The sequence below is a fragment of the Lemur catta genome, chromosome X (assembly GCF_020740605.2).
Source record: "Lemur catta isolate mLemCat1 chromosome X, mLemCat1.pri, whole genome shotgun sequence".
NCBI classification, from domain to species: domain Eukaryota; kingdom Metazoa; phylum Chordata; class Mammalia; order Primates; family Lemuridae; genus Lemur; species Lemur catta.
The window spans coordinates 59,036,491-59,058,981 of NC_059155.1; the positions used below are offsets into that span (position 1 = coordinate 59,036,491).

At 47.0% G+C, this 22,491-nt stretch overlaps 1 protein-coding gene and 1 long non-coding RNA gene across 3 annotated transcripts in view; one reads left to right on the plus strand and one right to left on the minus strand.

Moving 5' to 3' along the window:
* LOC123628623 (bone morphogenetic protein 15-like) overlaps positions 1 to 15,027 on the plus strand; it is a 35,652-nt gene extending 20,625 nt beyond the window's left edge. The window contains exons 2-3 of the mRNA XM_045538469.1: positions 12,616 to 12,985; positions 14,480 to 15,027. Coding sequence (XP_045394425.1) covers positions 12,661 to 12,985; positions 14,480 to 14,610 — 456 coding nt within the window. The 5' untranslated portion in view covers positions 12,616 to 12,660 and the 3' untranslated portion in view covers positions 14,611 to 15,027. The remainder of the gene's footprint in view (positions 1 to 12,615; positions 12,986 to 14,479) is intronic.
* LOC123628624 lies at positions 264 to 8,017 on the minus strand. 2 transcript variants are annotated; one of them, XR_006731707.1, is made up of 4 exons: positions 4,820 to 8,017; positions 3,699 to 3,846; positions 2,992 to 3,071; positions 264 to 2,312 (listed from the first exon to the last, which is right to left on the minus strand). It is a non-coding gene; the product is annotated as an uncharacterized LOC123628624 (long non-coding RNA). The 2 variants fall into 2 exon arrangements; XR_006731708.1 differs by having other exon boundaries at positions 2,992 to 3,113.
* Positions 15,028 to 22,491: the final 7,464 nt, after the last annotated feature.

Here is a 22,491-nt window from a genome sequence, read left to right on the forward strand (position 1 = left end):
CTGGGGCAGAGCAAGCATAATTACAGGGGCAAAAAGCAGCATTACATCACTCTCATGTCCTGGTGCAACAGGATCTGGGCAGTTTTAGGGCCTGGTCATGCAGAACATGGGTGTTGCATTCCCACGCTTGGGGCACTGTCTTTAGCAAGCAGTTTTACAGAAGCGAGATAGCAGGTTAATGATTTTTTTTGGCATGAAACCCACACTCTGACATTCCCCACTGGTTTTTAGGGAGAATCAAATCATTGATTCTTTGTTATTAGCATTATAGATATGTGGATAGTGAGTCTGGAGAACCATAAGCTTGACAGCCTGAATTCTTTGTTTAACATAGGAAGTCAGGCTGTTTATAATGCAGGGGCCAAAAGCAGTGCCAGCAGAATGGAAATAACTGGTCCCGCTATAGCTGACAAAAGTGTTGTCATCCACGGGGACCAGGAAAATAAGTTTTTATACCAGTTATTGTGTGTTTTCTGGCTTTCTTTTTCTTAGTATGTTTTGTACCTGGGAGAGGCTATTTTTTATAATACCGGAGTGGTTTGCATAGAAGCAGCAAGTTTTGCTGAGGGCCACACAAAGACCCCCTTGTTTTAGAAATAAGAGGTCTAGGCCCCGATGCTTTTGGAGGACTACTTCTGCAAGGGAGTGTATTGATTGTTTTAAGCGACTGACAGAACTTTTTAAGTCACTGAGATCAAGGTCTATTTGCTGACTTAAAGCTTTAAAATTTTGATTGCTGCTTATAAGTGTAGAAGTTCCTACAGCTGTAGAACCCGCAATTCCTAAACCTATAGGCGCAGGGACTAACACAGGTATAGCTCGTTTGACACGAGAGGGGGCTGGAGCTTGTAAATGCTCTCTTTCCCCCTCACCAGAATAATAGTATACTTGGGGAACAATATGTACAAGGACACAGAGCTTGTTTTTTTGGTATATTATGGATGGCCGCACACAAGGGGGGATTCCCGTTGTGCAGGCAAACCAGGCACCTTCAGGGGTGATTAACAGCATCTTGCCTTCCAGATCAGTGGAATTTATCTTTATAACAGAGCTACAGGAGTCACGGTAGGGGACCTGGCTAAGATAAACTCAGGGGAACAAATGCAAGTCCCCTGTTTTTGGAGATCTTTTAGAGTGAGCTTAGGCTTCTGACCCCATTTGCAATAATGTCATTTTGGGGCTTCTTTTGTTGTTGAGTTTTTAATATCTGTCTCTGTGGGGCCAGTGGAGCAGGTGGCCCTGATCCCTATGTAATAAGGGGGCTCAGGGTTTAAGCAGAGCCAACAGTCCTCGGTTATGTTAGGACTAGTTTGATTTAGGAACCTACAGACTGAGCTTAACAAGTTCAGTAGGGGCTGCCTGCATGGAACGGGTGTAAGGGTGTGAGAAGTGTGGGCTAAAGAGGTATCCAGTGAGGGGGTCGGTTGGCCAATGGGCTTGGGGGGTTGTACAGGTGACAAACTAAGATATAGATCTCGGTTAGGTCCTATAGGGTTGTTGGGCCTTGCAGGAGTGAATCTCTGTATGGTGAACAGGACTCCTGGGTCTGAGTTCGGACAGTAAGTGGCATATAGTCTGAAACCCCATGTCTTCCCAGAAGCCCATTCTTGAGTGTGCCACTGATACATTTTGATTGTTATGGGGTTGCGGGATCCTAATATATTAGTGGTGCAACTGCGTGTGCCCCGAGTTAGAGAAATATGGGGGTCTTTGTTAACCCAAGATGTTATAGTTTCACAACCCCACTTGGCACAATGATACTCGCCCTCTTTCTGACATTGCTGTGGCCCAATTGTGGGACAGGCATAGTGCTGATAAGCTTGTAACCCTAGTTTTAGTCTGTCAGACCCACAGCCCGGTCCCCCGTATCCTCCCCAATGCCATTGTTTGTTCTCATCCCTGAACAACTGGCAGAGGTCAAAGTGGAGGACCGGCTGGGGTAGGGTGGAGTTTTGGGCTATAACAGTTCCGTCTACCGTTTTAGTTAGTACCCAGATGTAGTGTATAGGTCGGTAGGGGGGAGGGTGTCTGTGGTGAGATTGACACAAGCAATTAGGAGGAACCAGGGGAGTCTTTGGGAAGTCTTATCTTTAGTGGGCCCTCGGTAGCCTGGACGGTCCATCTCTCTGGAAGCTGGTCCGGGGAAGCCTTTCTGACGTGGGTGTGGTGAATCCAGTGGCGCTTTCCTGCGACTTTCACCGCAGTAGGAGTGGCAAGGATCCCAGGCAGCGGTCCAGTCCACTTGGCTTCCAGGCTAGCAGGTTGAAGTTCCTTTACCCAGACGAGGTCTCCAGGCTGCACCTGAAATGAAGCTTTTTCAGAGGGAAGGTTAGTTGGTCCGGGATGAGCGGCCTTTATAAGATCGCGGGTCTGCTGGGTGACAGACTGTAGGGCCTGCAACGACGTAAGGAGGGAATGGTTATTTAATTCAGCCAGTTTTTCTTCCCCCAGTTTAGGAACGAGTGGGGGTGGTCGACCAAACATGCTCTCATATGGGGTTATGCCTTTAACATAAGGAGGGCACCTGGTTCTCAGCAGGGCAAAGGGAAGGAGGCTTACGCAGTCTTCGCCAGTCTCCAGCTTTAACCTGCTTAATGTTTCTTTTAAAGTCCTATTCATCCTTTCTACCTGTCCTGAACTCTGAGGTCTATAAGCACAGTGTAATTTCCAATTAATTTTTAGTGTCTTGGCTAATAATTGAGTCATTTGGGTGATGAACGCCGGGCCATTGTCGGACCCCAGTGCAAGTGGGAGGCAAATCGGGGAACAATTTTAGTGATTCATTTTTTGCAACTATCTGTGCTGTCTCTGACTTTGTAGGGAAGGCTTCTGCCCATCCGGAAAAGGTATCAATGAATACAAGCAAGTAGCGACATCCGTATTTGCCTGGGTTTACTTCTGTAAAGTCCACATCCCATTGTTCTGTAAAGCCCCACATCCCTGGGGCTTGTCCCCTGAACCTAATTCCGGGGGGAGGATTAGTTCCTTTACCTGAGTTGACTTGTGCACAGATGTGGCATCTCGTTGTTACCTGCTGGGCCATCTGATGTAGCTGAGGAAGGTAGTAGTCCCTGTGGAGAAGTTCAGTCAACCTGGTGCCGCCAAGGTGTGTGCTGTGATGTATTTGTCTGATTAGGTCTCGTCCTAGATGTCTAGGGACTAACACCTTGTTGTTTGGGAGAATCCTCTACCCCTTTGAGTCAGTTTTGGTTTTTAGGGCATCTCCCAGTTTAATTTCATTCTCAGTATATTGGAGGGAGCTTGGCAAGAGTCATTCAGGGAGAACAGGAAGAATCTGGAGAGGCCCCACTGGTTTTTGTGCAACTTCCTTTGCGGTCGCGTCAGCAAAAGCATTACCTCTCGTCACTGGGGAATCAGTAGTTTGATGCCCTTTGTAGTGGATGATGGCTACCTTTTTAGGTAACCAAATGGCCTCTAGCAAGGCCAGTATCTCTGGCTTATTCTTTATTTCCTTTCCCCCTGAGGTTAGAAGCCCCCGTTCCTGGTAGAGTGCCCCATGTGTGTGTGCCGTTGCAAAGGCATATCTACTGTCTGTGTAGATGTTGACGGTTTTGTCTCTTCCCCATCTTAGGGCCTGGGTCAAGGCTATGAGCTCTGCCTTTTGGGCCGCTGTCCCGTGCCTAAGGGCTTGTGTCCAAATGACCCGGTCGGCAGTTACTACAGCCGCCCCTGCGTACCTGACTCCCTCAGACATATAGCTGCTCCCATCTGTGGATAGCTTCTCGTCAGGATCTGGCCACGGTTCATCGGTAAGATCTGTCCTTAGGTTGGCAAGAGACTCGAGCACTTCAAGACAGTCATGGAGTGGCTCCGACGGCTCATCATCTGGGAGTAGGGTGGCAAGCTTGAGGGAGGCTGTTTTTAGGAACTGGATTCTGGGGGGGTCTAGCAACAGCACCTGATATTGGGTTATGCGGGAGTTTGAGAGCCAGCTCTCGGGGGGAACTCTTTAGCAAGGCCTCCACCGTACAGGGGCTACAATTTGCAGGTCCTGCCGCAAGGTTAGTTTGGAGGCCTCCTTGACTAGCACGGCAGTCACAGCGATGACTCGCAGACAGTTTGTCCAGCCGGATGCTGCAGGATCCAGCCTTTTAGACAAGTAAGCCACCGGTCTTTTCCAGGGTCCCAGCGTCTGGGTTAATACCCCTTTTGCTATGCCCCGGCTCTCAGCAACATATAATTGGAAAGGCTTAGTTAGATCAGGCAAAGCCAATGCAGGAGCATTTGTGAGCGCTTGTTTGAGAGTCTCAGAAGCCTGGGTTTCAATTCCAGTCCAGACTAGAGATTCCTCCTTTCCACCGGCACAGGCGTATGGGGGTTTTGCTATCTCAGAAAACTTAGGAATCCAAAGTCTTCAGTACCCCACTGCCCTTAGAAACTCTTGCACCTGTTTCTCAGTTTTAGGCTGTGGTATCTTTAGGATAGCCTCAATCCTGCCAGTGGACAAGGTGCGTTTGCCCTCTTTTAATTTGTACCCTAGGTATGTTGCTGCCGGGGCACAGAGCTGGGCCCTTTTAGCTGATACTCTGTATCCTAACTGCACTAGTTCTGTTAGTAAGTCCTCAGTAGCCGCTTTACGTGTTGCCTGATCCTTTGCGGCTAGGACGAGATCATCTGCATATTGTAAGAGAGTTATCTCTGGATGCTCTTGCCTAAAGTGGGCTAAGTCCTGGCTTAAAGCCTCATCAAACAGAGTTGGTGAGTTCTTAAACCTTTGTGGCAACCTTGTCCAGGTTAACCGTACAGAGTACCCTCCCTCCCGGTCAGTCCATTCAAAAGCAAAGATGGGTTGACTTACTGCGGATAGAGGAAGTGAGAACAAGGCGTCCTTCAGGTCCAGCACCGTGTAGATCTGATGACTCGGAGGCAGCAAACTCAGAAGTGTATAGGGGCTAGGCACAGTGGGGTGAATGGTCTCAATTCTCTGTTGACTTCCCGGAGGTCTTGCACTGGTCGGTAGTCGTCGGTCCCCGGCTTTTGGACCAGGATCAGAGGCGTATTCCAGGCCGACTGACAAGGAACTAAAATGCCTGCCTCCCGGAGTCTTTTGATGTGGACAGCAAGTCCCTTTCTTGCCTTTAGGTTTATAGGGTATTGTCTGACCCGGATCGGGGTGGCTGTACTGGTTAACTGGACAATGATGGGGGGCCGGTGGGAGGCCAGCCCAGGTGGGTTTGTTTCTGCCCAAACATTAGGAATCCTGTTCTATAATTCTCATAGGTAGGGACCTGAGGCCCATAGGGAGGGGGCCTCCGTAGCCAGCAAATACTCCTCTGACAAGGGGCAAGTAAGAAGGACTAGTGGATGGGCCTGAGTTGAATGAGAGTTCGGCCACGTCCCCCTGAAAGGATATGGTCGCCTGCAATTTTTGGAGTAGGTCTCTTCCCAGGCAGGGGTACGGGCATTCTGGCGTTACCAGGAACGAGTGGGTGATGGTTCCTGCCCCAAGGTTGGTTATTCTGGTTCTAGTCCAGGGATAGGCCTTGGTTTTCTCTGTGGCCCCTTGGATAAGGGTTTTCTTTTCAGAGATGGGTCCCTCGGCCTGTTGGAGAACGGACTGTGTGGCTCCGGCGTCTATTAGAAACTCTATAGGCTTGCCCCCGACATTGAGAGTTACCTTGGGCTCCTGGGGGCTTATTGGGATGGAGCCCCGGCCCCGTCAGTCTGTGTCCTCCATGAGGACCAGCACAGGCTTAGCCCCCCCTTTTTCTTCGGTAAGGACATTTAATTTTCCAGTGGCCACGTTCCTTGCAATAGGCACACTGGTCACGGTCTAGGCCCTCTCTTTTTCTGTCACTGCAGTCCTGTCCCTTGGCCCCCTTCCCCTTTTTATCCTCATGTTTTTCTTGTGCCATCATGGCAGATACTAGAATTTTGGCCATTCTTTTAGACTGTGCAGCCCCAGGGTCCTCCTCTGTTGTTATAAATCTTCTGGGCAATTTCTACTAACTCAGACGGCATTTTTCCCTCAAATCCTTCTAATCTCTGCAGCTTTCTCCTAATATCTGGGGCCGACTGAGTGGCAAAGCAATATTAATGGCACGTCTATTTTCGGGTGCCTCTGGGTCTATAGGAGTATACAGGCGGTAAGCTTCAAAAAGGCGTTCTAGGAACACCGCCCGGGACTGGTTAGGTCCCCGTATGGTTTCGCTTACCTTGGACAGATTAGTCGGCTTTTTAGCTGCTGCCCTTATGCCTCCTAGCAGAGTCTGGCGATACCGATGGAGAGCCTCCTTACCTCGTTCCTCATTTGGGTCCCAGTCTGGTCGCGCAGAGGGGAAAACAATCTCTACCCGGACTGGGTCAGTTGTGGGTTGCCCATCCAGACCAGGGATGGTTTTGACCGCCTCCCTCCTCATCTGCTCAGGCTCTTCAGAAGTGAAGAGGGTTTGGAGGAGCTGCTGGCAGTCCTCCCAAGTTGGCTGGTGAGTATAAGAGACAGTCTCCAGGAGAGAAATTAGTCCCTGAGGCTTCTCAGAAAAAGAGGAGTTTTGGTTTTTTCAGTTATGCAAGTCACTAGTTGAGAAGGGGACATAAACCATGAACGGAGGGCAGTCAGGTCCCAGTGGGGAAGGGACCTGTCTGAGAGGAAGGATTGGCGCCCCTGAGGAGTCGGACCCCGGCCAGGGGGGATCTGGGGAAGGGTTATAGTGTGAGCCACTCTGGGTGTGCGGAGCGCTGAAGGGCTCATGGACTCTTCTAGGAGCTGGATCGGGGGAGGGGCAGCAGGATATGGTGGGGGCCCCAGTAGTAGGGGATCCTCTGGCTGGTCAACTAGAATGGGGCTTGGTTTTTCTCTTTTATTTGTAGGCCCGGGCTTTCCCTTTAAAGGGGGCCCAGTCAAGAGAACTGATGTTTTGTTTGCAGCCTTGTTTTTGTGGGGTTTAACACAAGACTGTAACCACTTAGGGTTGTCTATTAAGATGTCATTCCAGATCTGTACATAAGGGATTTGATCTGGACGTCCTGGATTTCCAAACATTATGGCCTGGACCCTGTTGGCAAGGGTAACTTGGACACTGCCCTCCGGGGGGCCGTCCAACACCAAATGTGGGCCACTCGCGTTCACAAAATTTTTGTAAGTCAAAGGTGTTAAATGAAAAGCCGTAGGGCCTGGCCCAACACTGAAAGTCTTGGAAATTTCTCAAGAGGCATTTAAGAGGAGAGCAAGTAACACAGGGCTGAGATTGGTCCATGATGAAAAGCCTAAATATCACAAGATCCAGGCAACGGTCAGAATATGGAGCAACATCGCAACCAGAAAAGGAAACCTATTACAGTTCAGTCTACAACCACTAATGACAGCCTTCTCCCTGGCCCCCAATCCTGTGGGGCCACTGAGTAAAGCCCGATACCCAGCAATAGAGTCAACCCGAACAGGCCAAAGACAATGTAAGAAGCTGACTCAGTCATTCAGTTCCAGGAGACCTGAGTAGTCTGTCTCAAAGACAATTTTTATACACAGTCTACATTTATTAAACACCTGTGCCGGCGACGACATGCAGAGACACAGACTTGTTTTACAGGGGAGGGTTTCTCAAGCTCCGTGGCCTTTCGGCCATGCAACCGTGACACTGTCACTCACTCACACCACACGTGGACATAAAGGACGGAGGACAGGAGAAGACAATTGGCCAATGATGACAGCGCGCAAAAATCGGACTCACTACTGTAGCTGCTGCCCCGGAGGGACCCAAGATGGTGCTGGCGGCATAGGCCATCCACCCCTCTCTTGATGTGATAATAAGGGCCTCGGACCCGCCGACTCCAAGGGCAGTCAGGGAGCTGCCCATTTGGCTTGACCGGTGCAGTTGGATTAATTTGGCGCCTTGCCGATTCCACAGCGGACTCTTTAAATCCCATTGAAAAAGCAAACCAGAAATTTCAGCCGCCTAAAAAGATCTGAAGAGCACACACAGAGAAAGGCAGGGACAGAGAGAGAGGGAGAGGGAGAGACGGAGGGGGGCAGAGAGAGCAAGCGGCCAGCGGCAGCGGCGGCGCGGGGCGGAGGGGGAGCCGGAAGGGGGTGCGGGGCGGAGGAGCAGAGGGAGGGGCGGAGGGGAGAGGGAGGGGCGGAGGCAGAGCAGCACAGGGAGGGGCGTGGGGCAGAGGGGGAGAGGGAGGGGCGGAGGCGCAGAGGGAGGGGGCACGGGGCAGAGGGGGAGAGGGAGGGGGCGTGGGGCGGAGGCGCAGAGGGAGGGGCGTGGGGTGGAGGGGGAGAGGGAGGGGCAGAGGCGGAGAAGGAGGGGGCCCCGGGCGGAGGAGCAGAGGGAGGGGCGTGGGACGGAGGGGGAGAGGGAGGGTCGGAGGGGGAGAGGGAGGGGCGGAGGCGGAGAGGGAGGAGGCGCGGGGCGGGGAGGGAAAGGGAGGGGGCGCGGGGCGGAGAGGGAGAGGGAGGGTGCCTGGGGCGGAGGGGGAGAGGGAGGGGCGGAGGCGGAGAGGGAGGGGACGCAGGGCGGAGAGGGAGAGGGAGGGACGCGGGGCGGAGGCAGAGCGGGAGGGGGCACGGGGCAGAGAGGGAGAGGGCGCAGGGCGGAGGGGAAGCGGGAGGGGACGCGGGCCGGAGGCGGAGAGGGAGGGGTGGAGGCGAATAGGGAGGGGGCGCGTGGCGGAGGCTGAGAGGGAGGGACGCGGGGCGGAGGGGGAGCGGGAGGGGGCGCGGGGCGGAGGGGGAGTGGGAGGGGGTGGGGGGGCGAAGGGGGAGCGGGAGGGGGAGGCCCGGTTCTGGGGCCGGCCTCAGGAAAAAGATTGGTAGGAAACTGACAATCACGGACCCCGGTGATAAGCGAGCGCCGTTCTTTAAAGTTCAAAACATAAGGTAGGACCCAGATGGCAGGTGAAACCGAAATGGAATCCAAGCCGAGAGAAATGAAAATAGAAGAGTAATGGGAAAGAAAATGCTCAGGAATCTGACCAGGACTCGCAAGTCCTAGGTGATGTCTCACATCCCCAGGACTCGCCCGAGGAGAAGGGGAAACAGAGTCAGATCCTGACAGTAAGTTCCAGGTGACGTCTCACCTCTGGGAACCCGCTGGAGAAGTGAAGCTCTGTCCAGCCAATGCCCTGAGGCGCCAGACAACTCCGGAGCCAGAAACAGACCAGAAAAGAACTCACTGGTGAACAGACCCAGAAGACTCGTCCAGAAGAATTTGCGGTTTTGATGGTGTCGGGGGCCGGCGCGCTGTCAAGCCTCTGCCCGGCGCTGAGGCACGTCTCTCAGAGGCCTTCCCCTAGGCAAGACACTCCTCACCTGGTCTCCAGGCACCGGTGGTGGCCAGGTGCCCTATTTTAGGGCAGAATCTCGCTGGGGCCTCCAAATGTTACGGTCTGAGATGCGAGAAATGACCACCTAAAGACCGAATTGAACCAAATTAGGAGTCTTCATTAGCGGGCCAGCAACTACTCCTGTGCTGTGGAGAGTAAAGGCACAGAGAGCAGCCCTGAGCTTTAGAAACGGAAAGCTTTTATTGCGGGTGAAAAATCACTGGGGCAGAGCAAGCATAATTACAGGGGCAAAAAGCAGCATTACATCACTCTCATGTCCTGGTGCAACAGGATCTGGGCAGTTTTAGGGCCTGGTCATGCAGAACATGGGTGTTGCATTCCCACGCTGGGGGCACTGTCTGTAGCAAGCAGTTTTACAGAAGCGAGATAGCAGGTTAATGATTTTTTTCGGCGTGAAACCCACACTCTGACGGTTAACCTTACCAGAGATAATGTCAGATTGCTGCCCAAAATGATTATACCAAATCACATTCCCATTAGTAGTGTAAGAGAGTTACCTGTGTTCTCTGTCTTCACCTGAACTTAATAGTGTCAGTCTTTTAATGTGCTGCCAATTCAGTAAACGTGGAGTTGTATTAGGTTACTGAGCATGAAATCTCCAATTTCCTTAAGTACTAAGTTTGACAGTTGATATCTCTGACATTTCACATTGATGCTTCTTGTTTTATGTTTCTCGTGAAGGTACATCCTCTGTCTTCCAAATGCACGTTTTGGCTTGTGATTATCTTTCCAATTTTTTTAAGAGCAATTATTGTGAATCCATGGATAAGTAAAAAATTCATGTTATTGGCTGGGCGTGATGGCTCATGCCTGGAATGCTAGTACTTTGAGAGGCCGAGGCGGGAGGATCGTTTGAGCTCAGGAGTTCCAGACCAGCCTGAGCAAGAGCGAGACCCCGTCTCTACTTAAAATAGAAAGAAATTAGCTGGACAACTAAAAATATATAGAAAAAAATTAGCTGAACATGGTGGCTCACGGTAGCCCCAGCTACTCAGGAGGCTGAGCCAGAAGGATTGCTTGAGCCCAGGAGTTTGAGGTTGCTGTGAGCCAGGCTGATGCCACGGCACTCTAGTCCATGCAACAGAGTGAGACCATTTCAGAAAAAAAAAAAATGAAAGAAAAAGAAAAAAAAATAATTCATGTTATTTACAAATATGAGTTCCGTTGTGGAAACAGTGCAGTGCCGACAGCGAAGTGTTTGGGAAGGTGTGGCTAATGAACACACAGTATGTGGATGGTTTGAGAACTTCTGTCCTGCTTTTTTTTAATTTCAGCTTATTATGGGGGTACAAAAGTTCAGGTTATGTATATTGCCCATGCCCCCCCATGCCCCCTGAGTCAGAGCTTCAAGCATGTCCATTCCCCAGACAGTGCGCATTGGGGCGGGCCAGACCATCGCCCGCGGGGGCTGCAGGAGCAGCCGTCCTGCTGATTTTAATCTTGAAAATGAGACAAGTCCACAACCTGAGACTAAGGTGGATAATGATCAGCTGAAAGCTGTAGTGGAAGTGAATCCATCTCAACCTATGCATGAATTAGCAACAAGGTTTGATATTACTATTCCAATAATATTGGACCACTTGAAAGAAATCATCAAGGTAAAGAAGCTGCAGAGATGGGTTCCACATGAATTAAAGGAACGTCAGAAGGGAAATCATCTCGAAGCTTACCTTTCTCTGATGTCATGACATAAAGGCCAACCATTTCTACACCGTATTGTTACGTGTGATGAAAAATGGATTATTTTTGACAATCGCAAGTCTTCTGCACAATGGTTGGATAAAGACAAATGCCGAAATACAGTCCAAAACCGAATAGTCATCAAAAAAAGCTAATGATGTCTGTTTGGTGGTCCAACGCCGGTATTATCCACTACAGCTTTATGAAACCTGGTCTGTTGATTATAGCGGGCGTCTACTGCAACCAGTTGGATGAAATTATGAGGATGTTTGTGATTAAGCAGCTGAGATTGGTTAATAGAGACAGGCCAATCCTTTTGGAAGACAACGCTCTACCACGTGTTATGCAAACAACGCTGCTCAAACTACAGCATCTGGACTTGGAAACTCTCTGTCATTCACCATATTCACCACACCTTGCGCCAACTACCTACCACTTCTTCCAGGCTTTGGACCACTTCTTGCAGGAGAAAATATTCAATTCTCAACAAGCTGTGGATAAAGCCTTTGGTGATTTTATCACCACTTGCTGTCCAGGCTTCTTCACTGCTGACATAAACAAGCTACTGTTAAGACGGCAACACTCTGTAGATAGTTTAGGTGCACAGTCTCATTAATTGTACTGCTTCTTGTTTGAGAGATAATAAACTATACTTGTTTCATAATTCGATATTTCATATTTAATGACCTAATATTATATGTGGTTTTCAGTTTTATTTTTCTGATTTCTATTACATCTTTCATATATTTGGGCCATTCAGGTTTTGCCACTGTGAATCATCTCTTTATATTCCTTACTTGTACATTACTGTGTACAATATAACCCTCACAACAACTCTCTGAAGTTTTATTTGGAATAAGTGTTCTCATTCTCTGTGTATTTTTCATAGTTTGAGTGATTGAAATGAACATGTATTATGTTACACAAAAGAAAAATAAAATCACCTGTAAACTTTAAAAATTCCTGATACTCTGGTAACACCTCAGACCCATTACATCAGAATCTCTAGGGAGGGTACATAATTATGGCATCCATAATAGTTAATGCTCCCCAGGTGATTCCAATGTACAGTCAAGATTGAGAAATGTTGTTAAGGCATCTTCAAGCTCCAGCAGCCATGTTCACTCAGTAATTTCCATATTTCTTTGGAGAACTTGTTAAGTTCCAGATTTCTGGACACCACTCCCAGAGAGTCTGTGTTTGGGTCCAGACCAGGAGTCTACATTCTTATCCATCGTCCCAGATAGTTTCTTTGCAAATTATTAGGAGACCGTATTTTGGGAAATGCTTTATTAGAGGCATGGAAGTTGGATGGGAGCAGGAGGATTCTGGCCCTTTAAGGGCCTATTAAGGGACTGCTTATAAGCCTGAGGAGTATCGTAGCATAATGCTGCTTTCCTTCAGCCTAACGGAGAAGGTAAGAGACTAGGTCCTGGAATGGACCTCTCCTTTTAATTTACCTCAGCCTCTTAATAAGCAGTATCTTCTTCTCAGCGCTTGTTCTCATGCTGCCTTGTCTCACTTTATGTTTGTTTTGATTCATAAGGGACCAAGATTGGAGACCTCCTTTGGCTTAGGAGATCCTCCCAGGGGAAACAACATACAGCCTTACTTTTTTTTTTTTCCTAGACTCATCCTTGGTGGAGCCTGTTGCTGAACACCAGGCCTTTCAAGATGGTCCTCAGTATTCTTAGCATCCTTGTTCTTTGGGAACTGGTGCTTTTCATCGACCACAGGGCCGCGTTGGCAAAGGTAGGGCAGCCTGACGTTGCCATCCTGGCTGAGGACCCTAGCTGGCCCCTGGTTCGGGAGCTGCTAGAAGAGGCTCCCGGCAAGCAGCAGAGGAAGCCACAGCTCCAAGGACCCCAACTGCAATACATGCTGAAGTTGTACCAGAGCTCAGCTGACTCACTTGGGAACCCTAGGGAGAACCGCACCATTGGGGCCACCATGGTGGCGCTGGTGAGGCCCTCGGCCAACGCAGCAGAGCCTCTCAGAGGTGAGTTATCATGTCCTCATGCTGCTCTGGAGGGGAGAGAGGTGGAGGAGAGTGTAGAGAAAAGGGAAGCTGTGGGTTTACTGCCGGGCCTCGTTGTCTGGTGGGTGGGTGGTTCTCTCAGGCTTAGTTTTCAAAGGATAGCAAGCTTGGGAGAAGCTGGTTCCAAGTCCACTTCCCTTTGGGGCTTCAACTTCAGCACAGATTGCCTTGGTGCCTACTGTAGAACTTTCCCCGGACCCAGGACAACTGAGTGACGTGTCAGCCTCTTTCTTCTGACAAAACGTCTTACTGCTTGACAGAGCTCTGAAAACTGTGATTGAGAAATACCCAACCACATTCTCGTGGAGGGCTATCTATGTGCCAGGAATACCAGTGCATTCCAGGCTTGCGGATTCAGTGGAGAAGAACGGTTAGGTGAATGATACAGAAATTAACATGGAAATATGCTTGAGGATGAGAGAAGGGTTTTTCGTAAGAGGCCAGGTTTTTGTAATCTTTGCTCTTGACACTTGCCAGGAAGTGGGCGCTGAAGTTCAGAGCGCTGTGGGCCGAACCTTCCAACCCTTTGGCCACTGGGTGTCAGTGCTACAGTTTGGATTCAAGCTCTCAGTCAGGAAGGGACCTGAAACTTCCAGTAGACTTCTCAGCAAAAAAATACTTATGTGGTCAAGGCCTTGTTGAAAATCGTATTTAGGGGAATAGTGGTAAGATGAATAGGGTAAATGGAGAACCATTTCCAGCAAGAAATGATAAGAGAAATTGAGGGCTGATAGGGAAATGACCAAAGGAGGAAACGACGCTCAAGAGGCAACACTTGAAGTTGGTGGGAGGCAGAAATGCAGACATGGCAGAATAGCTGTCCTGCTAGGAGTGGATCAACAAATTATTTTGTAGTGCCTGTGATCCTAGATTTGAAATGATGGCAGGTCACAGCACCCAATATTGGATTGTGGCCCCAAAGCCACATCTGTATAGTGATGTGACATGAGGACTTTTGTTAATCCACGTATGTCTCAACAAATCTAATTGGTTACCTTTAATAGTCAACTAGTGATATGATTGATCTTCTCCCATATGCACAATATACACACAAAATAGTTCTACATTTGAGATTTTTCCCTGAGCCTAGTGTTGTAAGTGATCTAAAAGAGACAGTTTCACTTTAGAGAAACAGACTTTGTTCAAACCTTAACTCTACCCAAACAATGGCTGTGGTCTTTTTTTTTTTTTTGTGACGTAGCTTCTGTGAGCCTCAGTTTTCTTGTCTGTACAATGGGGATGATGACTATCTCGTAAGGCTATGGAAGAGTAAAGAGCTAATGCATGTAAAGCATCACGTACATTAGTAACCGCTCGATAAACGATAGCTATTATCTTGAGTTAATTTTAGGGGTGATTGCAGCCATCGGTCTATATTCAGCAGGTTTGTGAGGAAGATTCAGGCTAGGAGGTAAGAAGCTAATCCTCTGTTCTTGTTTCCTCTTACCTGTGCAGGCCCCTGGCATTTATGGACCCTGGACTTTCGTTTCACAGGAAACCAGGCAGCACACAGGCTTGTGAGAGCCATTCTTGTTTACCCTGAAGAAGTCTACATAGATCGCTTCCACTTCTCCTGCCATGTGTAGCCCGGGTTCAGGAAAAGCCCAACCAAGCACTTTCCTCCTTCAGGAGGAGGTTGCTCAAGGCCTTCCGTGCTGTCTGAATCTTGGAGAGAGACGGATATCACAGAAGAGGTTTGGCAAGGGCTTTGGAATCACACGGGGCAAAGTTTCTGGAATCACACGGGGCCCAGGGTCCTACGTCTCCATTTTCTATGTCACCAGGAAAATGGGAGTAGAGGTATTGAACAACGATGGACTGACACTTTGTCATTGGACCTTGCATTTTTGTTAGTATATATCAATGAGATCTATAAAATTGTTCAAAATGCTCAGTCTTCTTCCAGGATCCTGGATGAGTCTGAAGAAGGGGAATGTCCTCTTCTCTTGGAGAGAACCCCTCGAAAGCAGCATTACATCTCAGCTTCCTGGCTCTTCCCGGGAATGTAATGGTCGTGGAAATGACCTGTGTTCCCTCCACCGTTTCCAAGTCAGCTTTCGCCAGCTGGGCTGGGATCGCTGGATCATTGCTCCCCGTCACTATACCCCGAACTACTGTAAGGGAGTCTGCCCTCGGGTACTTCTCTATGGTCTCAATTCCCCGAATCACGCCATTATTCAGAGCCTGGTAAATGAGCTCGTGTACCAGAGTGTCCCTCGCCCCTCGTGTGTCCCTTATAAGTTTGTCCCCCTTAGTGTCCTCCTTATTGGCCCAAATGGGAACATCTTGTACAAGGAGTATGAGGGTATGATTGTTCATTCTTGTACCTGCAGGTAAAAGCGAAGATAATAGCTTTCAGAATTCCATAATCTTTTGGCTAAAGTTTAATATAAACACATGAAAGCTCTCCACAATCTCTGCAGTGTGATTGTGTATTTAAGTGATGGCACTGGGCTGTTTTGCAAATAAATAAATTCTTTTGTTGCAGTTGAAGAGAATCTTGACTGTTCTTGGGATTGGGAGACAGCGGGTGGAAGGAAGGCACTTTTTTCTTTTAACTATGGCCAGGAATTCAACCCTAATCCCCGAGGGGCAGAGCTGGGTCCTCAGAAGTTCTGCTCCTTTAAGGCACATTGCTAGCCATCACTATACCCCGAACTACTGTAAGGGAGTCTGCCCTCGGGTACTTCCCTCGAGGAAGCCCAGTAACTCTTTTCCCTGCCTAACAGTTCCTGCCCAGTGTTCTGGCCATTCTCAGTGGGATGGGACTAATTTAGGTTGAGTTCATGTGTCTGCCAAATGTAAATCCCGATCTCTTTCTTACCTGACCATTGTAATTTAACTCATTTTACCAATCCCTTCTCAACAGTCGGTTTCAGCTAGACTGAATATTTTGCAAACCTATAAATACACAAATTGTATTATTTTTAGCCTGGGGAGCTGTTTCTTAACATCCTTTTTCCCCATCTACTTTCTTCATCTTTAGGATTCAGCTCAGACATTGCCATCTCCTCAGTACCCCCATGACACCCCAGACTCAGGCAGGTGTCCCTCCTCTGTGTTCACATAGCACTATTTGCTTTAATACGGCCTATTGTAATTATCTTTCTTGCAACAAGATGGAGCTCCTCCTGAGGGGTTTCAGTTGTCCTACCCTTCTATATATTACAAGAGCCTGCCACCCAGTAGGTCCTTGATGACTACAAACACACAAAGTGACATTTTTGTGATATATTTTTCCCAACATGGAATATTTCAGTGTTCACATTTCACTAGTTTTTCATTGCAATACAAGATATACGTTGTATATAAAGTTAAGATGATTCATTTTTGTGCCTCGTTATTTCAAAATCATAATTTAAATTGTAATAGAAAATGACAGCCATATTCTTGAGTAAGACAGTTGGTGTAATCATTATATATGCTGCAAGTTGACCTGGGAGATGAACTATGGGCTTCCAGTCTAGCCGTTTCCCCAGCCTACCTGGGCGAGGTGCAAATACCTAGCAGGCCTGAAGATGGACCTTCATTATAGGATCAGATCAAGAATTTAGCATCTTGGTTCTTAGGAATTTTCAGAAAGGGTTCTTAGGGATTTTCTGAAAATCTCCTAGGCTTGAGTCCTGAGTGCATCGGAAACAATCTATTTATGGAGAGCTCAGGATTAACTGGCCTTGTTATCCAGTAAGCCTTGAATTGTCAGAATACCCAAGAAAAATACTGGCAGGATGGGGTTAGTTGTGGCTGATATTACAGATTCTCTTTTCTTTTTAAATATTGCTTCCGCTCAACACTTTTTCTCAAATCCACAATAAGAGCTCTGTACTTCAAACCACCTTCTGAGAGGAAGAAGACATGGTTGCTAGTGGAGGGGGTATATGGATGAGGAGGGGGCTTGTATTTGCCCAGGTGGGTGGGGAGAAATTGCTATTTGGTCTGGAAAGGGAAAGTAAAAAGCAAAGTTCCTCTTGTCCCAACAATCCCAGCAAATAGGCCAGAACTTCATTCAATGCGTGGGTGCAAAAGCAGCAGGCATTGAAACTTGCTTCTGAGCCTGGAGCTCCTTCACATTTACCTTGGTGGTATATTACAGCTAATTCTGGGCAAAGTTGGGACACAGACAAAATTTATCTTCAGTTCCACAAAATATTTGGGTGTCTAATCTTGGAAAAGAATAGTTCATGTCTTCAGTTAATTCTCCCAATAGCATATGAAGTGGGAGGTATTAGTCCCATTAAAAAAAACCCTGCTTCATTGAAGCATAATTCATATACCATAAAAGCCACCATTTTAGGTGTAAATGCAGTGTTTTTAGTATATTCACAGACCTGTGCAAACATCACCACAATCTAATTTCACCATAAAAAGGAACCCCGTGCCCATTAGAAGTCAATTTCCATTCTACCACCCCTTACCACTAGCCCCTGACAACCGTTAGTCTGCTTTTTCTCTGGATTATCGATATTTACATAAATCAAATCATAAAATTTTTGGATTTGTTGTAGCCAGATGTGTTGTAGCATGGATCAGTACTTCATTTCTTGTTATTGGTGAATAATATTCTATTGTAGGATATACGAGCTTTTGCTTAAATATTCATCAGTTTGGGAAATCAAGCTGTTTCTGCATTTTGGCTCTTATGATTAGTGCTGCCATGAATGTTCATGTGGAAGTTTTGGTGTGGACATATGTTTTCAATCCTCTCGTGTATATGCTTCAAAGCAGAAATGCTGGATCGTATGGTAACTCTATATTAAACATTTTGGGGAACTAGCAAACTGTTTTCCAAAGTGGCTGTACCATTTTACAGTCTAGCAATGTACGAGGGTTCCAGTTTCTCCTCAGCCTCACCAACACTCATCGTTTCTTTTATATTCTAGCCATACTGTTGGAGGTGAGGTGGAATCTCATTGTGGTTTTGATGTATATTTCCCTAATGACTAATGAAGCTGAACGTCTTTTCATTTGTTTATTGGCAACTGGCACATCTTCTTTGGATGAGCCAGCTAGTGAGCTAGAGAGTTGTTCTTCCTGTCAGTGGTGGATCCTTGCAGGAATGAGCCAACTGCAGAGATGTTCTTTTGTGCCTGTGATGAGCTCTAGTCCCTGAGGTGGAGCACTTGAATGCCCCAGGCTTTGGGAGGAGCCCTGAAGCCCCCAGGGGGGTTGCTTGATCTCCACCACAGCAGTGGTGGGTTGGGGATGGAGACTGGGCATGTTTAGGTTGGCTGGGCCCGGAAGGGCTCAGAGGTCATTTTCCCAGAGGCTAGGGGGGAGGTGCTGGGTGGAGGGTGGAGGCACACTCTCCAAACCAGGGTGACTGCTCATGAAGAATGGGCTGCAACTGGATGTTGGGAGGGAGCTCCTCCCTGCTTGCCTCACCCCTGCCCTCTGGTGTCTGGTTGCACATGGGCGTGCCTGAACCCACTTGGTTTCTAGGGCACTGCAGGTTGACATCTTCCCCACTGGGGGACCCTCCTTAGTCTGACAGCGCGGCTTTGAGCTTCAGTAAGGCTCCAAGTTCATTTTCCCAGCGACAGTGGAAAGCCAGGGGGAGGAGGGTCAAGGCAGGCTTTCCAGACCGGGAAGTCTGCTGGTGAGGGAAGGGCCGCAATTCCCCAGCTGGCTGTCAGGGGTGAACTCTGCCCCTCTTATGTTGCCCTTTCCCGCCCCCTGCTCACCCTCCCCCGAGTCAGAGCTTCAAGCATGCCCATCCCCCAGACAGTGCACATCGCACTCATTATGTATGTATACACCCATCCCCTCCCCCACCCACATCTGCCTGACACCCGATCAATGTTATCCCTAAATGTGCTCCTAGGTGATGATCAGTGAAACCAATTTGATGGTGAGTACATGTGGTGCTTATTTTTCCATTCTTGGGATACTTCACTTAGTAGAATGGGTTCCAGCTCTATCCAGGAAAACAAGAGGTGCTAGATCACCACTGTTTCTTATAGCTGAGTAGAACTCCATGGTATACATATACCACATTTTATTAATCCACTCATGTATTGATGGGCACTTGGGTTGTTTCCACATCTTTGCAATTGTGAATTGTGCTGCTATAAACATTCGGGTGCAGATGTCTTTGTTATAGAATGTCTTTTGATCTTTTGGGTAGATGCCCAGTAATGGGATTGCTGGATCAAATGGTAGGTCTACTTGTATCTGTTTAAGGTATCTCCATATTGCTTTCCACAGAGGTTGCACTAGTTTGCAGTCCCACCAGCAGTGTATGAGGGTTCCTGTCTCTCCGCATCCATGCCAGCATTTATTGTTATGGGACTTTTTGATAAAGGCCATTCTCACTGGAGTTAAATGACATCTCATTGTGGTTTTGAATTGCATTTCCCTGATGATTAGAGATGTTGAGCATTTTTTCATATGTTTGTTGGCCATTCTTCTGTCTTCTTTTGAAAAATTTCTGTTCATGTCCTTTGCCCACTTTTTGATAGGGTTGCTTGATTTTTTCTTCCTGATTTTCCTGAGTTCTAAATAGATTCTAGTTATCAGTCCTTTATCGGATGTGTAGCATGCAAAATTTTTTTCCCATTCTGTAGGTTGTCTATTAACTCTCGTGACAGAGACAACTTTATTTTTAAAGCAGGTGCAAAAGAGTCCTCTGTTGAAATATAGATCCCATGCCACTATTGGAGGCATCGATCTTTGTGATACAAGTATAGGTTGAGCAAAAGAAGGGTCTCCATGGGCCTCTCAAAGCTGCCTTATGAACCCGGAGTCCATTCAAAACCTTCTCTTTTTTCTTGATAAGGTTGGTCACCAAGATGTTGAGTTTGGAGAGGTAGATATGAACCTCCTAATCTGACCCCAGACCCCTCCCAGTAGATCTGACATTTACTCTTTGGGCTTGCCATGTGAGGATTGCATTATAAATACCTTGCCTGGCACCCTCTCTACCCACCAGAAGATGAAGCAGACCAGAGGTTGGGGTTGGATAAGGAAGATGGATGAAATGCGTAAGGGAGCCGAGAATATCCTGATTAAGGGAACAGTGAGCAAATATGCCTCCTCTCACACATCTGGAAAGTTACATGACTTAAGGATGTGAAATTCTTTCAGCAGTTTTACTCTTGGCTCAAATTTTTAAAAGGGGTGTAATTGTCACTAGAAAATATTGTTTGCCATTTTTTCCCCAAGAATGGCCAAACGGAAAAACCAAAATTGAACAAAACAAGCACCTCTCACTATTATAATCTGCAGTGGACAGCAGTCTCTCAAACTGGGTCCTCCCAGCCCAAACTGTGTATTCAAATTTTAACTTGGATCAACGCATGTATTCTTGAGACGTTATATAAATAAATTGTTATTTTGGTTATGCATTCATTCAACTAACACTTATCTCCTTCTATATACCAGGCAATATTCTAAGCACATGTAGCTGTCCTAAGAAAAAATTTACTAGACTGGATTCTTGTCTTAGGAGGAAAGGTGGACCAAGTCACTTTAATATTTTAAGACTCTATAATAAAGTACCCCAAATTGATGCATTGTATAAACCACAGCCCCTCACACTTTATTTGAAAAATCTCTATTTTATATATTTTGCCTAATCGTGGGCTACCTACCTTATATTCTTTTAGGAAAATTGCAAATGTATTTCTACATGTTTGTGTGTAATTAGAATAAAATCTTAAGAGGTAGAAGGTACTTTCGAGGTCTTCTTTTTTTTTTTTTTTTTTTTTTGCAATTCTACCCAATGAATGTTTCCCTGCTACAACTTTCCTGAGAATAGGCATTTAAGTTCTGGTTGAATACCTCTGGTGATGAGGTATTCATCACTACCTCACAAAGCATTTTGTCATAGGACCATTCTTCTCTTTTAAAAGGTTCTGGCAACTTAAGATTTGGGTGAAATTACTGGTGTGTTGTCAGTCATCAGGTTATATCTAGAAAAGGAAGAAAGTGGGCAGTAGCTCATGTGGCCTGGAGATGAAACTGGAGGAAACTAAAGGAAAGCAGGAAACATCCAAAATCTTCTAGCTATCTTGAAATAAACACTATATTGTTATTTGCTAAAGTCACCCTACTGGTACTCCATATAGAGGTATAGCTATTATGTGTCAATCATAAATAAAATTTCAGTACAAGGAAGGAAAAGAGTTACTGGGCAAGAAGACATTGAAGTTTGAAGAAACAGCAGAGTCTATGGTGAGGCTGCTAGAGACCGGAGGAAGCACCCTGGTTTCAGGAATTCAGGTGGCAAACAGGGACACTTGTGTGGCTGAACCAGAATTAGAGGGGGAGCAGGTAGAGGGGGATGAGCGCAGAGAGGGAGGGAGGAGCCAGATCCTAGGAGGAGTTGTGCGCCTTGATAAGGGATTTGGATTTTATTCTAAGTTTGGTGAGAAATATTTCTGTGTTTTTCAGCAGGGGGTGATTTCTTTTCTTTTTTTTTTTTTTCTGTTTTCTTTTTTTTTTCTTTTTTGGCTTTTAAAATTCACAATTCTGTCTCATCTCTTTCCTCATGATTCTGCCTGACCTGGCACTTTACACCTCACTCCAGGAAACCTGAATGACTCAAAATCCCCTGAATGTAGCAGTTAGAAGCCTATTTTGTTTTCTTCCACTTACGTGCACACCTTCTTCCCTATTCCTACGATTCCTTCCTCTCTGCACTTGTCAGCCTGGCAAAATGCTCTCTGCTGTCAGATTTCGCTTAGCCATCACCTCCCCTGGAAGTCTCTCTTACTTTCTCAAGCCAGTCTGGGTGCTTGTGTCTCCGGTATCTCAGGTAGCTATAACTGACAATTTGTGTAAAGTCCTTGAAGGCCATGGCAGTATCTGCTTTGCCTCTCAATCCCTGGCATCTAACACTGTGTCTGGGTTAATTAATTAATCTATTTACAAATCTTCAAACTTTTCTAACACAAAACAATAATATTTGGGGAGCAGATATCTTCCAAAATATAACTATTTCATATTCCAGGATACCATTCAGTACATTTTTCCTTTTTTCAGGGTATATGTTGTCACTGTTTTATCCTAGTTGGATCATATGAAAATAATAGTGCTCAAATTACTTGTTTCCTCGAAGCATTATGGAGTCTTTTCTAGAGCTCTGATAAATGACCACTAACGCTTACTTCTAAAAGTTCCAGGTCAATATCATGTGTGCCGTACCTCAATGTGTTAAGTCTGGAGCCTTGGACAATCATTTGTTCAAATAACTATGAAATGTAGAAATTATAAGAGTTACTACAGAGAGTTACCACTGCAAGGAGCTGGAGTCCAACAGTGATGACCAGGGTGAAATCAGCAGTTGCTGGGACAGTCTAGTGAGTGGGAGCATGATATCTGGAGCCCCACTGCCTACAGTTGAATCCGGCCCCCTTATTTATAAGCAGATAGTCACCATTCTGAGGTTTCCTGAGGAAATCCTCACTTTCCTAGGCCCTAAAATAGGAATGATAATCATAATAGCTAGCTCACAGGATTTCTCAGGC